A 17,813-nucleotide genomic window follows, 5' to 3' on the forward strand; every position below is an offset into this window, starting at 1 on the left:
AACTCGGTCCCGGCGGTTACAGAGTGGCGGAGCCTATATGGGACAAGGAGGACGCGGAGCGTGCCGAGCAAGGCCTACCGCCCCGCTTCGAGAAATTACGTGACAAGCAGACCAGGAACTTTGTCAGGGCCCGGTACAAGGAGGACCCGGTAACAAAGGAGCTTACCACGGATCCGAAGACCAGGGCGCTTGAGCTTGTTCTGGTAAGGAATACACCCCCGCGTAATTAGCTCCATATGGTTGCATTCTAATTAATGAAGCCAAATTTCTAAATGCTTCACATTCCTTCCGCAGGAGGCTGAAAGCAGTAGCGCGGGGTCGTCTCAGAGCTCCCCTTTTGACACCCCTTTAAATAGGGCGTTGAACGTAATGAAAAACAAGGATAAGCTCAGTAAGCCGTCGTCAGCTGGTCGTGTGGCCGGCAAAGGCTTGTCCACAAAATGGTCGTCATACTATACCGCTGGTGGGCGAAAGGAGAAAAAGACCAGCTCGGAAAGCCAGTCGCGCGAGGTTCAAGAACTCAAGGCACAAGTGGCGCGGATTCCGGAGATTGTCCAAGAGCAAGTGCAACAACAACTGGGAACGACGCTCACCGCCATAGTGCCTACCTTGATTCAGGGGCTGACGACGTGGATTGCGGGCGGCCAACAGGGGCCTCCCCCGGTTCCCAGCTTCACGGCCAGCAACTCGCACAACGCGCAGGCGGCGCCATTGGTGTCTCCGGCGGAGGCGGTATTCGTGTCTCCGGCGCCGGCACGGGCATTGGAGCTTAATGCACCCGGGTGTACGCCGGCCGGCACCTCGCCAGCAAGCGGCCCCTCCGTCAGTTGCACGCCCGCCGTTGGCGGTGCCTCGACATTAGCCGAGCTCGACGGCATCACGGTAACTAAGCCTCTCGGCCGATGACTTCATCTCCTTGCCTTTGACTGGGCATCCCTGACGCCCTACATGTTTTCGCAGGGCGCCGCCGACGTTCCTTGCACTCTCCTGCACTTCGTGGGCGGCGAGTTGGTCGATGTCGCCAAGGGCAGAATCGTTCAACCGGGCAACCGCGTGTTCCACGGTAATCCGATGCCACCCAGCTTGTATAGGGTTGAACTGGTTCGGGTGCTGCCAGGCTGCGACGAGTTGTTACCTCCGATTCGACCCGCTGGGGCCGACGAAGATGATGTGATGACCCTCAGCGCCTGCGTAAGCTGGCCCCTGCTTTGGCCGAAGAGCCAGATTCGTTTGGGGGCGGGGGACACCACCCCACAGACAAGACCGCCAGTCGTGCCAGCGCCAAGCCATGGCAAGAACGCCGCAACGCTACCGGACATGCCGGACATCCCTATGGCACAGGATCCGGACATGCATATGGCACAGGATCCGGACGACGACGACAACGACGGCGGTACATTTTCCAACGTCGATAAGTACTTTGCCGAACATGGGTACGATGACGAGTTCTGCGGGCCTCCTTCTCAAGAACCCAACCCTGAAAAAGACGACCGCGATCTAGCTGGTACGGCGGAGAAACCCAATTGCAACAGGCGTCGTCTGGCGTTCAGTTCTCAGGAGACGCCTCCAGCTGCCGCCTTCACCGAGCCTCAGATAGCTGAGGTGCGAAATATTATCAGCCCCAACACGCTCAAGAAGGCGGTCTGTGAGCAGAACTCGATCCCATTACAGCAGATCAGGAAGAAGGGACGGAAACGAAAGACTAACAAGGGCGCCAGTGCGAGCCAGCCGGCACCGAGTACGATCCGTGCTCAGGACGGGCCACCTTCACCTAAGGATATCTCGAGGAGGGTGCATGTGGCGGGTAGGGCGATGCTACCGACAAATATGCTCAATGCTGCAACCGGTGCTATGCGGAGTCTGCATGACAGTGTTCTTTCTTTGGAGAAGCGGCGTCTCAGAGAGAATGATGTGGCATACCCGGTTTTCGTGGCCAAGGTGCCAGAGGGCAAGGGCTTTGTGGATAGCGCCGTCGGGGGTACGATCGTCCTGCGGTTTGATGACATCTTTGCTATGCTTAACCTTCATCCGCTGCACTACACCTTCGTTCGGCTGTTTTCGCTGAGTATGGAGATGCGGATCATTAGAGACAAGACCCCGGACATTGTGATAGTCGACCCCTTCTACATGCGTGCCAAGATCTTGGGCAGCGCTGGGGACCGGCAAGTCGCGAGTTCACACCTCGAAGGCGTCATTCTGGCAAACCCAGATAAGGATAACTTCCTCGTGCCTTACTTTCCCGAGTAAGTCATCCCCTAACCGCCCCGTAACATATGATTTCTTAGATTTCGATCGTTCTTTTTTTCTAACATTCCGTGTTCTGTGCAGTGACACACATTGCACACTCATCCTCTTAAGCCCGAAATATTCCATGGCCACGTATTTCGACCCGGACCGTGACTCCAAGATAGACTACACAAATATCAAGAAAGTTCTTGATGATGCTCTCCCCGGCTACGCCGCATCTGGAGGCACCTTTAAGAGGCCAGCTCGTAGGTACGGCAGGCACGTGTTCACCCACAATACGACGTTCCCCTGCGTCAAGCAGCCGCCTGGCGGTCAGAAGGATGCCTACTATGCCCTCCATCACATGCGGGCGATCGTACGGGACCATAATCACCTTCTGCTACCAAATAATCTCAAAGATTGGGCCGCAAGCTTGGCGGCAATCCAGGACGCGGACATCCGACAAGAATTCTTTCGCATCCAGTCGGAGTTTGCAGAAATCATCCATCAAGATGTCCTTCGTACCTCGGGGCAGTTCTACCTCAAATTTCAACCGTCCAACAGTGAGATAGACACAACGCTACAAATGCAGGCTGACAACGCCCGCGACTTCATGACCATCACGACAGACGGCGGCTTCATCCACGCTCCGGTCCCATGAGTCGAGTCGAAAGTAGTGATGCTATGTGTAGTTCTGAAACATTGATTAGCTCATGTTGTAATTAAACTTTAATGAACTTGTATGTCTCTTTGGTTTGGACAGTCGTTCAACTTAGATGTAATCGATGCTATTTATTAGTAGGACCATGAATCGTGCTATTAATGTCTTGCTTTTCTCTTCCGATCCTTTTGTTACATACTTATATATTGCTTATGTATTGTCTGTTGTTTGGCTAGTGCATAGAGATGCCGTCGTATGTCGTGTACAAGGGTAAGGTTCCCGGAGTCTACGACGACTGGGAGGAGTGTCGGAGACAGGTTCACCGTTTCAGCGGTAACAGTTACAAAGGGTACACCACTAGGGCGGAGGCGGAATCTAGATACGCGCGCTATCTAGCGGGAGAGAGGAGGGAGCGTTGGAGGAACCGGATGAAGACCAGTTTCATCGCGATGATGCTCATCGTGATGACCGCAGCTCTCTTCTATGTGATGGTAGTTTAGATGATCGATATCGACTTGTAATGTGAAGACAAACTCGCTACTCGCGGTCTCGAGACTTGTAATGTTCTATCTTTGTTCGGTCTTTTGAATTCGGAGACTAATATGATGAATTGTATTCGGAGACTAATCTTCTATTGTATTCGATGAATCTGCTGTTGCTGTGTGGTGCTGTTTATATTCTGTCCAATAATATATTTTGTAATCTGTGCAAATATCAGAAAAGAAAAAAATAATCCCTAATATACATACTAATGGCGCATCACCCCAACGTGCGCCATTAGTATGCCAAAGGATACTAATGGCGCATCACACAAACGTGCGCCATTAGTATGCCAAAGGATACTAATGGCGCATCACCCCAACGTGCGCCATTAGTATGCCAAAGGATACTAATGGCGCATCACCCCGCAGTGCGCCATTAGTATGGCAAAGCACATGGGTAAATATGGCCCCCTGGGAGGCATACTAATGGCGCACCGTGGCCTATACTAATGGCGCACTGCCTGGTGCGCCATTAGTATACCAGATACTAATGGCGCACCAGTGGTGCGCCATTAGTAAAAAATACTAGTGGCGTGGTGCTAGTGGCGCACCAGTAGTGCGCCATTAGTAGGCAAAACTGGTGCGCCACTAGTAGGCCTTTTCCTAGTAGTGTAGTAGTGATGTTTCTGTGGTAATAACCAATTCTAGCATGAATAATAAACATTTATCATGATATAAGGAAATAAATAATAACTTTATTATTGCCTAGGCAATTCCTCAGTCTCCCACTGCCTGAGTCTAACTAGTTACATCTTTAGTCTCCACACTTGCACTTTACTAGAGTCAATAATCTAGTTCACATCGTTATGTGATTAACACCCAAAGAGTACTAAGGTGTGATCATGTTTTGCTTGTGAGATAATTTTTGTCAACGGGTCTGTCACATTCAGATCCGTAAGTATTTTGCAAATTTCTATGTCTACAATGCTCTGCACGGAGCTACTCTAGCTAATTGCTCCCACTTTCAATATGTATCTAGATCGAGACTTAGAGTCATCCAGATCTGTGTCAAAACTTGCATCAACGTAACTCTTACGATGAACCTTTTGTCACCTCCATAACCGAGAAAATATTTCCTTATTCCACTAAGGATAATTTTGACCGCTGTCTAGTGATCTACTCCTAGATCACTATTGTACCCTCTTGCCAAAATCATGTTGAGGTACACAATAGGTCTTACACAGCATAGCATACTTTATAGAACCTATGACTGAGGCATAGGAAATGACTTTCATTCTCTTCTCTATCTTCTGCCGTGGTCGGGCTCTGAGTCTTACTCAACTTCACACCTTGTAACACAGGCAAGAACCCTTTCTTTGCTTGATCCATTTTGAACTTCTTCAAAACTTTGTCAAGGTATGTGCTTTGTGAAAGTCCAATTAAGCGTCTCGATCTATCTCTATAGATCTTGATGCCCAATATATAAGTAGCTTCACTGAGGTCCTTCATTGAAAAACTCTTATTCAAATATCCTTTTATGCTATCCAGAAATTATATATCATTTCCAATCAACAATATGTCATCCACATATAATATCAGAAATGCTACAGAGCTCCCACTCACTTTCTTGTAAATACAGGCTTCTCCCAAAGTCTGTATCAAGCCATATGCTTTGATCACACTATCAAAATGTTTATTCCAACTCCGAGAGGCTTGCACCAGTCCATAAATGGATCGCTGGAGCTTGCACACTTTGTTAGTTCCCTTTGGATCGACAAAACCTTCCGGTTGCATCATATACAACTCTTCTTCCAGAAATCCATTCAGGAATGCAGTTTTGACATCCATTTGCCAAATTTCATAATCATAAAATGCGGCAATTGCTAACATGATTCGAAAGACTTAAGCATCGCTACGGGTGAGAAGGTCTCATCGTAGTCAATCCCTTGAACTTGTCGAAAACCTTTTGCAACAAGTCGAGCTTTATAGACAGTAACATTACCGTCAGCGTCAGTCTTCTTCTTGAAGATCCATTTATTCTCGATGGCTTGCCGATCATCGGGCAAGTCAACCAAAGTCCATACTTTGTTCTCATACATGGATCCCATCTCAGATTTCATGGCCTCAAGCCATTTTTGCGGAATCTAGGCTCACCATCGCTTCATCATAGTTCGTAGGTTCGTCATGGTCTAGTAACATACCCTCCAGAACAGGATTATCATACCACTCTGGTGCGGATCTTACTCTGGTTGACCTACGAGGTTCAGTAACAACTTGATCTGAAGTTTCATGATCATCATCATTAACTTCCTCACTAATTGGTGTAGATGTCACACGAACCGGTTTCTGTGATGAACTATTTTCCAATAAGGGAGCAGGTACTGTTACCTCATCAAGTTCTAGTTTCCTCCCACTCACTTCTTTCGAGAGAAACTCCTCTCGAAAGGATCCATTCTTAGCAACGAATGTCTTGCCTTCGGATCTATAATAGAAGGTGTACCCAACAGTTTCCTTTGGGTATCCTATGAAGACACATTTCTCCGATTTGGGTTCGAGCTTATCAGGTTGAAGCTTTTTCACATAAGCATCGCAGCCCCAAACTTTAAGAAATGACAACTTTGGTTTCTTGCCAAACCATAGTTCATAAGGCATCGTCTCAACGGATTTTGATGGTGCCCTATTTAACGTGAATGCGGCCGTCTCTAAAGCATAACCCCAAAACAGTAGCGGTAAATCAGTAAGAGACATCATAGATCGCACCATATCTAGTAAAGTACGATTACGACGTTCGGACACACCATTATGTTGTGGTGTTCTGGGTGGCGTGAGTTGCGAAACTATTCTGCATTGCTTCAAATGTAAACCAAACTCGTAACTCAAATATTCTCCTCCACGACAGATCGTAGAAACTTTATTTTCTTATTACGATGATTTTCAACTTCACTCTGAAATTCTTTGAACTTTTCAAATGTTTCAGACTTATGTTTCATTAAGTAGATATACCCATATCTGCTTAAATCATCTGTGAAGGTGAGAAAATAACGATACCCGCCGCGAGCCTCAACATTCATTGGACCACATACATCAGTATGTATGATCTCCAATAAATCAGTTGCTCGCTCCATAGTTCCAGAGAACGGTGTTTTCGTCATCTTACCCATGAGGCATGGTTCGGAAGTACCAAGTGATTCATAATCAAGTGATTCCAAAAGTCCATCAGTATGGAGTTTCTTCATGCACTTTACACCAATATGACCCAAACGGCAGTGCCACAAATAAGTTGCACTATCATTATCAACTCTGCATATTTTGGCTTCAACATTATGAATATGTGTATCACTACTATCGAGATTCATCAAAAATAGACCACTCTTCAAGGGTGCATGACCATAAAAGATATTACTCATATAAATAGAACAACCATTATTCTCTGATTTAAATGAATAACCATCTCGCATCAAACAAGATCCAGATATAATGTTCATGCTCAACGGTGGCACCAAATAACAATTATTTAGGTCTAATACTAATCCCGAAGGTAGATGTAGAGGTAGCGTGCCAACGGCGATCACATCGACTTTGGAACCGTTTCCCACGCGCATCGTCACCTCGTCCTTAGCCAGTGTCCGCTTAATCCGTAGTCCCTGTTTCGAGTTGCAAATATTAGCAACAGAACCAGTATCAAATACCCAGGTGCTACTGTGAGCTCTGGTAAGGTACACATCAATAACATGTATATCACATATACCTTTGTTCACCTTGCCATCCTTCTTATCCGCCAAATACTTGGGGCAGTTCCGCTTCCAGTGACCAGTCTGCTTGCAGTAGAAGCACTCAGTCTCAGGCTTAGGTCCAGACTTGGGTTTCTTCTCTTGAGCAACAACTTGTTTGCTGTTCTTCTTGAAGTTCCCCTTCTTCTTCCCTTTGCCCTTTTTCTTGAAACTGGTGGTCTTATTGACCATCAACACTTGATGCCCCTTCTTGATTTCTACCTCCGCAGCCTTTAGCATTGCGAAGAGCTCGGAAATCGTCTTATCCATCCCTGCATGTTATAGTTCATCACGAAGCTCTTGTAGCTTGGTGGCAGTGATTGAAGAATTCTGTCAATGACGCTATCATCCGGAAGATTAACTCCCAGTTGAATCAAGTGATTGTTATACCCTGACATTCTGAGTATATGCTCACTGACATAACTATTCTCCTCCATCTTGCAGCTGTAGAACTTATTGGAGACTTCATATTTCTCAATCCGGGCATTTGCTTGAAATATTAACTTCAACTCCTGGAACATCTCATATGCTCCATGACGTTCAAAACGTCGTTGAAGTCCCGGTTCTAAGCCGTAAAGCATGGCACACTGAACTATCGAGTAGTCATCAGCTTTGCTCTGCCACACGTTCATAACATCTGGTGTTGCTCCTGCAGCAGGTTGGCACCTAGCGGTGCTTCCAGGACATAATTCTTCTGTGCAGCAATGAGGATAATCCTCAAGTTACGGACCCAGTCCGTGTAATTGCTACCATCATCTTTCAACTTTTCTTTCTCAAGGAACGCATTAAAATTCAACGGAACAACAGCATGAGCCATCTATCTACAACAAACATAGACATGCAAAATACTATCAGGTACTAAGTTCATGATAAATTTAAGTTCAATTAATCATATTACTTAAGAACTCCCACTTAGATAGACATCCCTCTAATCATCTAAGTGGTCACGTGATCCAAATCAACTAAACCATAACCGATCATCACGTGAAATGGAGTAGTTTTCAATGGTGAACATCACTATGTTGATCATATCTACTATATGATTCACGCTCGACCTTTCGGTCTCAGTGTTCCGAGGCCATATCTGCATATGCTAGGCTCGTCAAGTTTAACCTGAGTATTCTGCGTGTGCAAACTGGCTTGCACCTGTTGTAGATGGACGTAGAGCTTATCACACCCGATCATCACGTGGTGTCTGGGCACGACGAACTTTGGCAACAGTGCATACTCAGGGAGAACACTTTATCTTGAAATTTAGTGAGAGATCATCTTATAATGCTACCGTCAATCAAAGCAAATAAGATGCATAAAAGATAAACATCACATGCAATCAATATAAGTGATATGATATGGCCATCATCATCTTGTGCTTGTGATCTCCATCTCCGAAGCACCTGTCATGATCACCATCGTCACCGGCGCGACACCTTGATCTCCATCGTAGCATCGTTGTCGTCTCGCCAACTATTGCTTCTACGACTATCGCTACCGCTTAGTGATAAAGTAAAGCAATTACAAGGCGATTGCATTGCATACAATAAAGCGACAACCATATGGCTCCTGCCAGTTGCCGATAACTCGGTTACAAAACATGATCATCTCATACAATAAAATATAGCATCATGCCTTGACCATATCACATCACAACATGCCCTGCAAAAACAAGTTAGACGTCCTCTACTTTGTTGTTGCAAGTTTTACGTGGCTGCTACGGGCTGAGCAAGAACCGTTCTTACCTACGCATCAAAACCACAACGATAGTTCGTCAAGTTGGTGATGTTTTAACCTTCTCAAGGACCGGGCGTAGCCACACTCAGTTCAACTAAAGTTGGAGAAACTGACACCCGCTAGCCACCTGTGTGCATAGCACGGCGGTAAAACCAGTCTCGCGTAAGCGTACGCGTAATGTCGGTCCGGGCCGCTTCATCCAACAATACCGCCGAACCAAAGTATGACATGCTGGTAAGCAGTATGACTTATATCGCCCACAACTCACTTGTGTTCTACTCGTGCATATAACATCAACGCATAAAACCTGGCTCGGATGCCACTGTTGGGGAACGTAGTAATTTCAAAAAAATTCCTACGCACACGCAAGATCATGGTGATGCATAGCAACAAGAGGGGAGAGTGTGTCTGCGTACCCTTGTAGACCGAAAGCGGAAGTGTTAGCACAACGCGGTTGATGTAGTCGTACGTCTTCACGATCCGATCGATCAAGTACCGAACGCACGGCACCTCCGAGTTCAGCACACGTTCAACTCAATGACGTCCCTCGAACTCCGATCCAGCCGAGCTTTGAGGGAGAGTTCCGTCAGCACGACGGCGTGGTGACGAGGACGATGTTCTACCGACGCAGGGATTCGCCTAAGCACCGCTACAATATGACCGAGGTGGATTATGGTGGAGGGGGGCACCGCACACGGCTAAGAGATCCAAGGGATCAATTGTTGTGTCTCTAGGGGGTGCCTCCCTCCCCGTATATAAAGGAGTGGAGGAGGGGGAGGGGGCCGGCCACCCTTGGCGCGCCCCATGAGGAGTCCTACTCCCACTGGGAGTAGGACTCCCCCTTCCATGTTGGATTAGGAGAGGAGAGGGAAGGAGAGAGAGGGGGGAAGGAAAGGGGGGCGCCGCCCCCCTCCTTGTCCAATTCGGACTTTGGGGGGAGGGGCGCGCGGCTGCCCCTTGGCCGCCTCTCCTCTTCCACCACTTGGGCCCATGAGGCCCAATAACCTCCGGGGGGTTCCGGTAACCCCCGGTACTCCAGTATATATCCGATAACCCCGGAACCATTCCGGTGTCCGAATATAGTCGTGCATATATTAATCTTCATGTCTCGACCATTTCGAGACTCCTCGTTATGTCCGTGATCACATCCGGGACTCCGAACTACCTTCGGTACATCAAAACACATAAACTCATAATATAACCGTCATCGAACTTTAAGCGTGCGGACCCTACGGGTTCGAGAACTATGTAGACATGACCCAGACACGTCTCCGACCAATAACCGATAGCGGAACCTGGATGCTCATATTAGCTCCCACATATTCTACGAAGATCTTTATCGGTCAAACCGCGTAACAACATACGTTGTTCCCTTTGTCATCGGTATGTTACTTGCCCGAGATTCAATCGTCGGTATCTTAATACCTAGTTCAATCTCGTTACCGGCAAGTCTCTTTACTCGTTCCGTAATACATCATCCCACAACTAACTCATTAGTTGCAATGCTTGCAAGGCTTAAGTGATGTGCATTACCGAGTGGGCCCAGAGATACCTCTCCGACAATCGGAGTGACAAATCCTAATCTCGAAATACGCCAACCCAACAAGTACCTTCGGAGACACCTGTAGAGCACCTTTATAATCACCCAGTTACGTTGTGACGTTTGGTAGCACACAAAGTGTTCCTCCGGTAAACGGGAGTTGCATAATCTCATAGTCATAGGAACATGTATAAGTCATGAAGAAAGCAATAGCAACATACTAAACGATCAAGTGCTAAGCTAACGGAATGGGTCAAGTCAATCACATCATTCTCCTAATGATGTGATCCCGTTAATCAAATGACAACTCATGTCTATGGCTAGGAAACATAACCATCTTTGATTAACGAGCTAGTCAAGTAGAGGCATACTAGTGACACTATGTTTGTCTATGTATTCACACATGTATCAAGTTTCCGGTTAATACAATTCTAGCATGAATAATAAACATTTATCATGAAATAAGGAAATAAATAATAACTTTATTATTGCCTCTAGGGCATATTTCCTTCAGGATTGAGGGTATATTTGTGTTCAGGAACTCAGTTGACATGCTTAAATAGATAGTTGTACTTGTCTCAGGATGGGAATACATCATCCTCTAGAGGTTGTTACCGCTGTATAAGCAAGCAGTAGATCACTAGGGTTACTCCTAAACAGATTAGGCATTCTTCTTGCAGTTTATTTTTGAGTTACCTCTTCAGTAATAGTGAGAATGATTCATGATTTCCAAAGTTCAGGAGACCTATATATAATGAGGTGCTTCCCCTTAGTGACGTTAGTCCCCTGATTGCAAGTCTAATAACACAATCAATGTAATATGAGGCATGAATATATATCACAAATATTGGATTATGGGCAATTATTAATATTTTCTCTACATTAAATACTTCAAATACTCAATACGAATTAATACCTTAATATTTATGTAATAAAATACAATCATACCATATCTTAGGCTATAAATTGCATGAATGGTAACCATTGATTTTTTTGCATGAATTATATACCATATCTTCTATACAAATTATATACATAGAGATAATCCGATTCTCAGGCCATAAATTACATGAATGGTTACTAAATCTGTGAGAGGCACAAAAGCTTATAAATATGTTAGTGCACGCACAATGAAAATTGACCATTCAAGTCTTCCAGAATGAAAGAAAAAAAGTCTTTTAGAGTAGCCCTTCTACTGTCATATCTTGTTCTAGTCGCCGCAGGAAAAGGTGCAAGAACTATACAACAATGGGAAAATACTAGCCAGATCCCCACATATCAACAATTTAAAAAAACCATTATGGTACGAGCAAGTATACATCTTACTTTATATAATTTATAATTGTTTTGATGGCTAACAAGCTGATGAAACATCAAACCAGATGGAAGACGGAGATATCTATGATTGCATCGATGTAAATCTACAACCGGCTTTTAACCACCCGTTGTTGAAAGACCACACAATTCAGGTAAATATAAAGTTATGATTTACAGCCATTCTTTGATTCAAATGATAATGACTCATGTTTGGGGACAAATGAGTAGTATGTCCTTTGAGACACATGAATATTAGTTTGGCAGAGAATTGTTTAACTGTGTTGAATTATAATACATCGTGTTGAATTATAATATTTCATAACATTGCTTCTTCTACTCCCTTTTTGTTTTAAATAAAAACTATGTGTTTGTTTCAAAGTTACCTGATATGCTACAAGAGGCGTCGAACTCTGATCCCGATTAATCAAATCAGATCTGGGTGTAATTTGCCCCGAAAGTCCCGAGTTCGCTCTCCGATTCGCCGAATCCAAAACTGTGTGCATCTTGACATGCTTGCACTTGATTTCTTCACCACGTGTCACTCAGCCCCTTCTGCCCACCGACGAGGAGTACGTGAGGTGTAGACGGATTTTTGTTGGCTGACGTGAGGCTGTAGTGTTGGAGACCTGCATAGATATGAGAAGCTCCCAGCAGATGGTTCCTGCGGAAAAGAAGCTCCATGTGGAGGAAGAGATGGCAGAGAGACAGTATATAGTTGCGGTTGTGCTATGGCGTTGGCCATGGCACTGTAATGGAAACAATTTGAGGGCTCCCTTGATTCAAAGGAGTTCCATAGGGTTTTTAGAGGGTTAGAATTCTTGGGAATTTTTCCTACATTGGTCGTTTGATTCATAGAATTGAATCCTATAGGAATTTTTCCTATGGAATCATGTGTACTACATTTCATTGGAAATCTAGCATCCACTCCACCCTCTTTTTTCACTTCCTTTGTTTTTCCCGTGGCATCAAACAATCTGTGCTAACCCTATGGGATTCAAGTGAACATGCCACTCCAACCCTTTATTTTTCCTATTCCTGCATTTTGAGAATCCTACGAATCAAAGAGGGCCTGAATGAGTACCGAGAGTGCAGGGTTTCTTGTGGTCTAGGGTTGACCGTTGGCTAGTTGGGGTTACGTGGGACAACCCAGTAAAACCTCTCTTTCTCTATCAACATTTTCTTAAAATTTAGACACGGGATCTTCAATTGTTTTTAGGTATGCATATTCTTTACGACCGTGATGCGAATCAGAAACTATGAATCCGTGAACCCAATCTCTGATTCGCGAATCAGAGATGTAAACCCGAACAAACCCAATCCGTACGAGGTAACTATTATTGTTCATAACATATTCTAAAAAATAAATAGAAGTGAAAGTGAAATACATAAATCTTATGATATATGTGCTTCGCCAGTAATTAATTGAATGGTAGAATTTCTGTACATGTGAGTGTGCTTTGGCAACATATACATGACTATAAGCTAACCAAGTTTTCTTGTCAAACAGATGGAACCAACTTCTTTTCCGATTGGACTAAACATAAAGTCTTCGTTCCCACATGTCGTTTCACAAGCGCATTTGTCTATCATCGAATGCCCAAGAGGAATGGTTCCAATACTACGTAATGGTAGAAGGGATCAAATATCAGCACACTTTATAGATCAAGCGATTAACAAGGATGCACAACTCGAGGTGAGTTCTCTAGAGTTATTTTCAGAAGAAAAAACATAGGTTGATTTTGCAACTAGCCAGAGTTATTGCACGGCTAGCGTAAGTATGACATAATTGAGCAAAAACCAATGCAACTTAAGTTGATTTAATTCCAAAATATTATTCTTGTGCAAAGTCATGTTTGAATGCTAATATTTGGTCTTCCGATAAAGATTCTAAGGTGAAGTATATAAGGCCAATAAGTTATAGATGTAGGGCCTTCAATTTTTAAAATTTGAGAAGTTAGTATTTAATGCTATATCTCAAGGATGGGAGTGGGCCAACCCACTGCGGCCTCGACCGCCCCCCGCTAGCTCATCTGGTCTGTATAGGGACATGGAGCCAGCCCAATGGTCCAACAACGAATGGCCTCATGTTGCATTCGATAACACGGTCCAACACATTTAAGTAACATATTTGTATGAGAACAAGGATTAGTTACACAACAACATACCATCATTTAGCAACTAAATTTTATATCAAGTTAGGATATTTAGACAGTATTCGTTTAATGAAAAAGGCACACATATACAACTCCATTTCAATTTATACGATGAACCTGTTAAAATTACAAGTTAGCATATTTGCAACTCAATAATATAAGCAATTTTGGGTCAATAGTTTGAATTTTCTACAAGCACGAAGCTAACAACCTAAAAGATATGTGATATTGTAATGTCATATTACATCCCAAGGCAGCAAAATCTGGGTCAACCTTCTTGCCCTAATGGGCCAGTGGTGACCAGCTCCTCCTGCCCCAATTTAATTACGAGCCAACCGAGAAAACCCGTTGAGTTCCAAATTTTGTGCCAGGACGATATCCCCTGTCGGTCCATGCCCATTCTCATTATGCCTTCACCTAGTTCTTTCAACTAAACTATACATTGAGTCTTGATGTTCTTTCAGTACTCTATGAAGGAATTTCATTTGTTTTACCATGTTTCTCCAAGACTTTGTTGAAGTGTTTGATCTATATTGATCTCTCTAACTCTCAATTGACATTATTAAGTTATATTCATTGATTTCATAATTCATTTGATTTTGCTATTGTAGTAACCTATATGTAGTTAATATCTGGTCCTCATATATACCGACATTAAATATTTGTCTTTAGGAGGCAGGGATGAAATATTTTGATGATTTATATGGGGTACAAGCTACAATAAATGTTTATGAGCCAAAGGTGAAGAAGGATAGCGGGGATCTTAGTCAAACAGGGATCCAAATTGATAACGGACCAAAGGGTCATATGGACAGTATAAATGCTTGTTATTCAGTATCTCCAAGCTTCTATGGCGATACTTTTGCGAGGTTTCATGTTGGTTGGGTAAGGAGCAATATTTCTTTGGTTACATATAATGTTACCAACTACACAATTTTTATAACATGAAGATACGACCATAATATGATGCAATATTTGTTTACCTTTGGATAAACTTGGGTAATAGCGTGATGGTGTACAAAACAAGTCATGCATTGATCATGATTGCCCTGGTTTCGTTCAAGTTAGCCACAATGTTGGCCTTGGAGGAAGAGTAAAACCTGTTTCAGTTTACAATGGTCCACAATATGTGATACACATTCTTATTTTCAAGGTATTCACTTAGTCATTGAATTTTACAATTTCATATATGTGTTATACGGTGCATATGAAAATATTCACTTATCTTATTTGTTGCGCAACGACACTTTTGGCAGTTCATTATGATATCTGTTGAATAACTTAAGATAGTCAAAATCCTTATCTAGACAAATCTAAGACAACCTTTTTGGGACAGAGGTAATATATATTATCTTTTGACACACATTTGAAAAATTATCAAGAATAGGGGCCTAAATTTAAAAGGTACCTACCAATAAAACAATAGAGATTTGATACGAACTTTCAACCGTGGAAAATATTTCTACTTCTAGGAATCACAAATGTATCCTCTTGATTTACATCAGTCCCTTGTTATGGGAAAAGGTTATGAGACAAAATGCTTACTATGAACTTCACAAGAATAGAAATAAATGCATGGATGCTAGAAAATTTAGTAGAGTAGCACCGAGAATTTTACGTCCTCGATATGTCCAACATACTTTCATTCACATTTTATTTATCTTAGGACCCAAAGACACATAATTGGTGGTTGGCGTATGGTAAAGACAAAACACCAGTTGGATATTGGCCAAGTTCATTATTCACTAGCCTTAAGGATAAAGGGAACTTTTCATACACGGGTGGGCGCGCTTCAGGACCGACAGCTTCATCAGACTCTCCACAAATTGGCAGTGGGCATTTTGCCTCCGAAGGCTATGGAAAAGCGGCTTTTATAAAAGACATCCAAATTATTGATAACAACAACAAGCTTGTAACACCAAATGAAGAGAAAGCGATTAGTGGCAGTAGTGATTTAAGGAAATATACCATCGGCAATTATGGAGTTGACGACCATGGTGTGCATATGTACTATGGTGGGCCGGGTAATTTTGTCTAAGAATGTACCCTACAAACTACAATAAAGTTGTCATTATATTCTTGAGTTGGACATTTTGTTTTCCAAATAAAAGTAGAGCGTTTTCTACCTTATGCATTTCAAAACAGGCAATGCCTGGTGACCAGAGTCAATTACGTGGTAGCCTATGTGAGTGCCGCACCAAGGATGCAGCTGGGCATAGACGATTCGGGAAAAAAAGAGCTAAAAGCAGAAGAAACATAAATGGGGGTGTGGGAAAGAGCCGGAGAGCAAAGTGGGTACATTTTAGCCGATTTTTTGTGCCCATCTTAGGATAGCATGCTTGTCAGCGGATCGGCGTGCACAGTGGCTCCAAAGCCTCAAATTATGAGCTACATTAGTGAGCAGCTGCCTAGCAGAACACAAGTTGTTGTCGAGCAAGCATGCCGGAGAGATACCGCAAAAGCTGCAAAGATAATATGCCATACAGGGCCAAATTTGTTGGATAATTATTTTATTCCTACTAGGATTTATCATTGACATGTTACTGTTTTGTTTCTGCGAATTTTTGAATTTGAGAATCAGGACCATACTTCAAATACGAAATCTATCTCTGCGTTTGTGTTGGTGGGGCTGCATCATTTTCATGCACGCTTGCCCCCATTGAACCCCCTCACCCTCCACATCTTCACGTGGAGTTGCACTTACCTATCTATGCCTGCCATGGAGTCTTTTTGTTTTTTAGCACCACGGTGCTACGGCTCTATTTCTGGATGCAGTTGAACTTGAAGTCAATGGCCAGCGGACACCTGCCAGCATATATGCTTTGCACGAGGATTATCATGTGCAGATCCCTTTTCTCTATTCTGCGCGAGAGAAACAGAGAGGCGTGTGTGCGCTTAATTATCCTCTCTCTCTCTTGCCCGCCTGCCATGCGATCCATTAGTTTCGTAGAATGGGGAGCTTCCACTTTAATTTGTACCATACCCTTGTTTGAAAACAAATTAAGCTGTATGAGTATTTCATCGTCTACCTGCCTTAGACTGTTAATCGAAACAAATAGTGGTGTCAATTTTTCTGCAATGAGCAGCAGTCTCATGAGCTGCAGAAATTGTGAACCCCCCCTCTTTGCTTTAATGTACGACAGCTGGGGAATGGAATTTTACGCAACACCTGACCTATGTATCTAGATTTCCACTTTGTACCGGAATAATTAGATTTGAGTTGACTCCACATGTGTCAAAAATTGCTCTCTGGCCCAGGCGCAAGCATATGATGTTCAATTCTGGTAATATTAAAGGCCAAATGCTAAAAAGTGCAGACGTTTTCCGGCACATCCATCATGGACCGTCGGGTCTCCTCACGCGCGAGATCATGACGCAGAGGTGTTTTCCGGTTGGAAGCGAACTGTCGACGCGATGGAGGGAATTAAAACTGCAAAGCGGTGGAGGGCCCACCACGACCCCCACGTCTCTCTCTCGTTTCCACTGTATTCGAAATCCACAAGAGAGGAGAGAGGCATGCCGTCGTGCAAATCGTCAGCCACCCAAATCCACCGCTTGATAAAAATCAACCGTCATGAACGGCTGCCGGAGTTCAGGCGACGCAGTGGGGGTCGTGTGTCTTCGAGGCGAGAGGTGTAGATTTGGCACCCGCGCGTGGCTTCATAGCCCCCTTAATTTTCTCCCTCCCTCTCTCCTACACGACAGGGGGGGGGGGGGGGCTGACGGTGCGCGGCAATGCTTCTTGTTCAGGCAAGTGGGGAGGGGATTCTCCGACCACTCAATCTACGAGGTAAGCGGTGGCGATGTCTACTATGTGATTTTTCGTGAGGTGGATTTGTTGCCCTTTTGTGCTTGCGGTTTCATTTCCACGGCGAACAGCGTCGTTGCGAGGGTAGGCATGTTCCATTAAGCGCAATGAGTGAGGGATCGAGGAAC

The 17,813-nt window shown here is 44.1% G+C and overlaps 1 protein-coding gene across 1 annotated transcript in view; it reads left to right on the top strand.

Moving 5' to 3' along the window:
- Positions 1-15,951, top strand: part of LOC123076594 (uncharacterized) — a 43,339-nt gene extending 27,388 nt beyond the window's left edge. Inside the window, exons 4-8 of the mRNA XM_044498760.1 lie at positions 11,770-11,876; positions 13,232-13,417; positions 14,550-14,762; positions 14,884-15,030; positions 15,544-15,951. Coding sequence (XP_044354695.1) covers positions 11,770-11,876; positions 13,232-13,417; positions 14,550-14,762; positions 14,884-15,030; positions 15,544-15,915 — 1,025 coding nt within the window. The 3' untranslated portion in view covers positions 15,916-15,951. The remainder of the gene's footprint in view (positions 1-11,769; positions 11,877-13,231; positions 13,418-14,549; positions 14,763-14,883; positions 15,031-15,543) is intronic.
- Positions 15,952-17,813: the final 1,862 nt, after the last annotated feature.

The sequence above is a fragment of the Triticum aestivum genome, chromosome 3D (assembly GCF_018294505.1).
Source record: "Triticum aestivum cultivar Chinese Spring chromosome 3D, IWGSC CS RefSeq v2.1, whole genome shotgun sequence".
NCBI lineage: Eukaryota > Viridiplantae > Streptophyta > Magnoliopsida > Poales > Poaceae > Triticum > Triticum aestivum.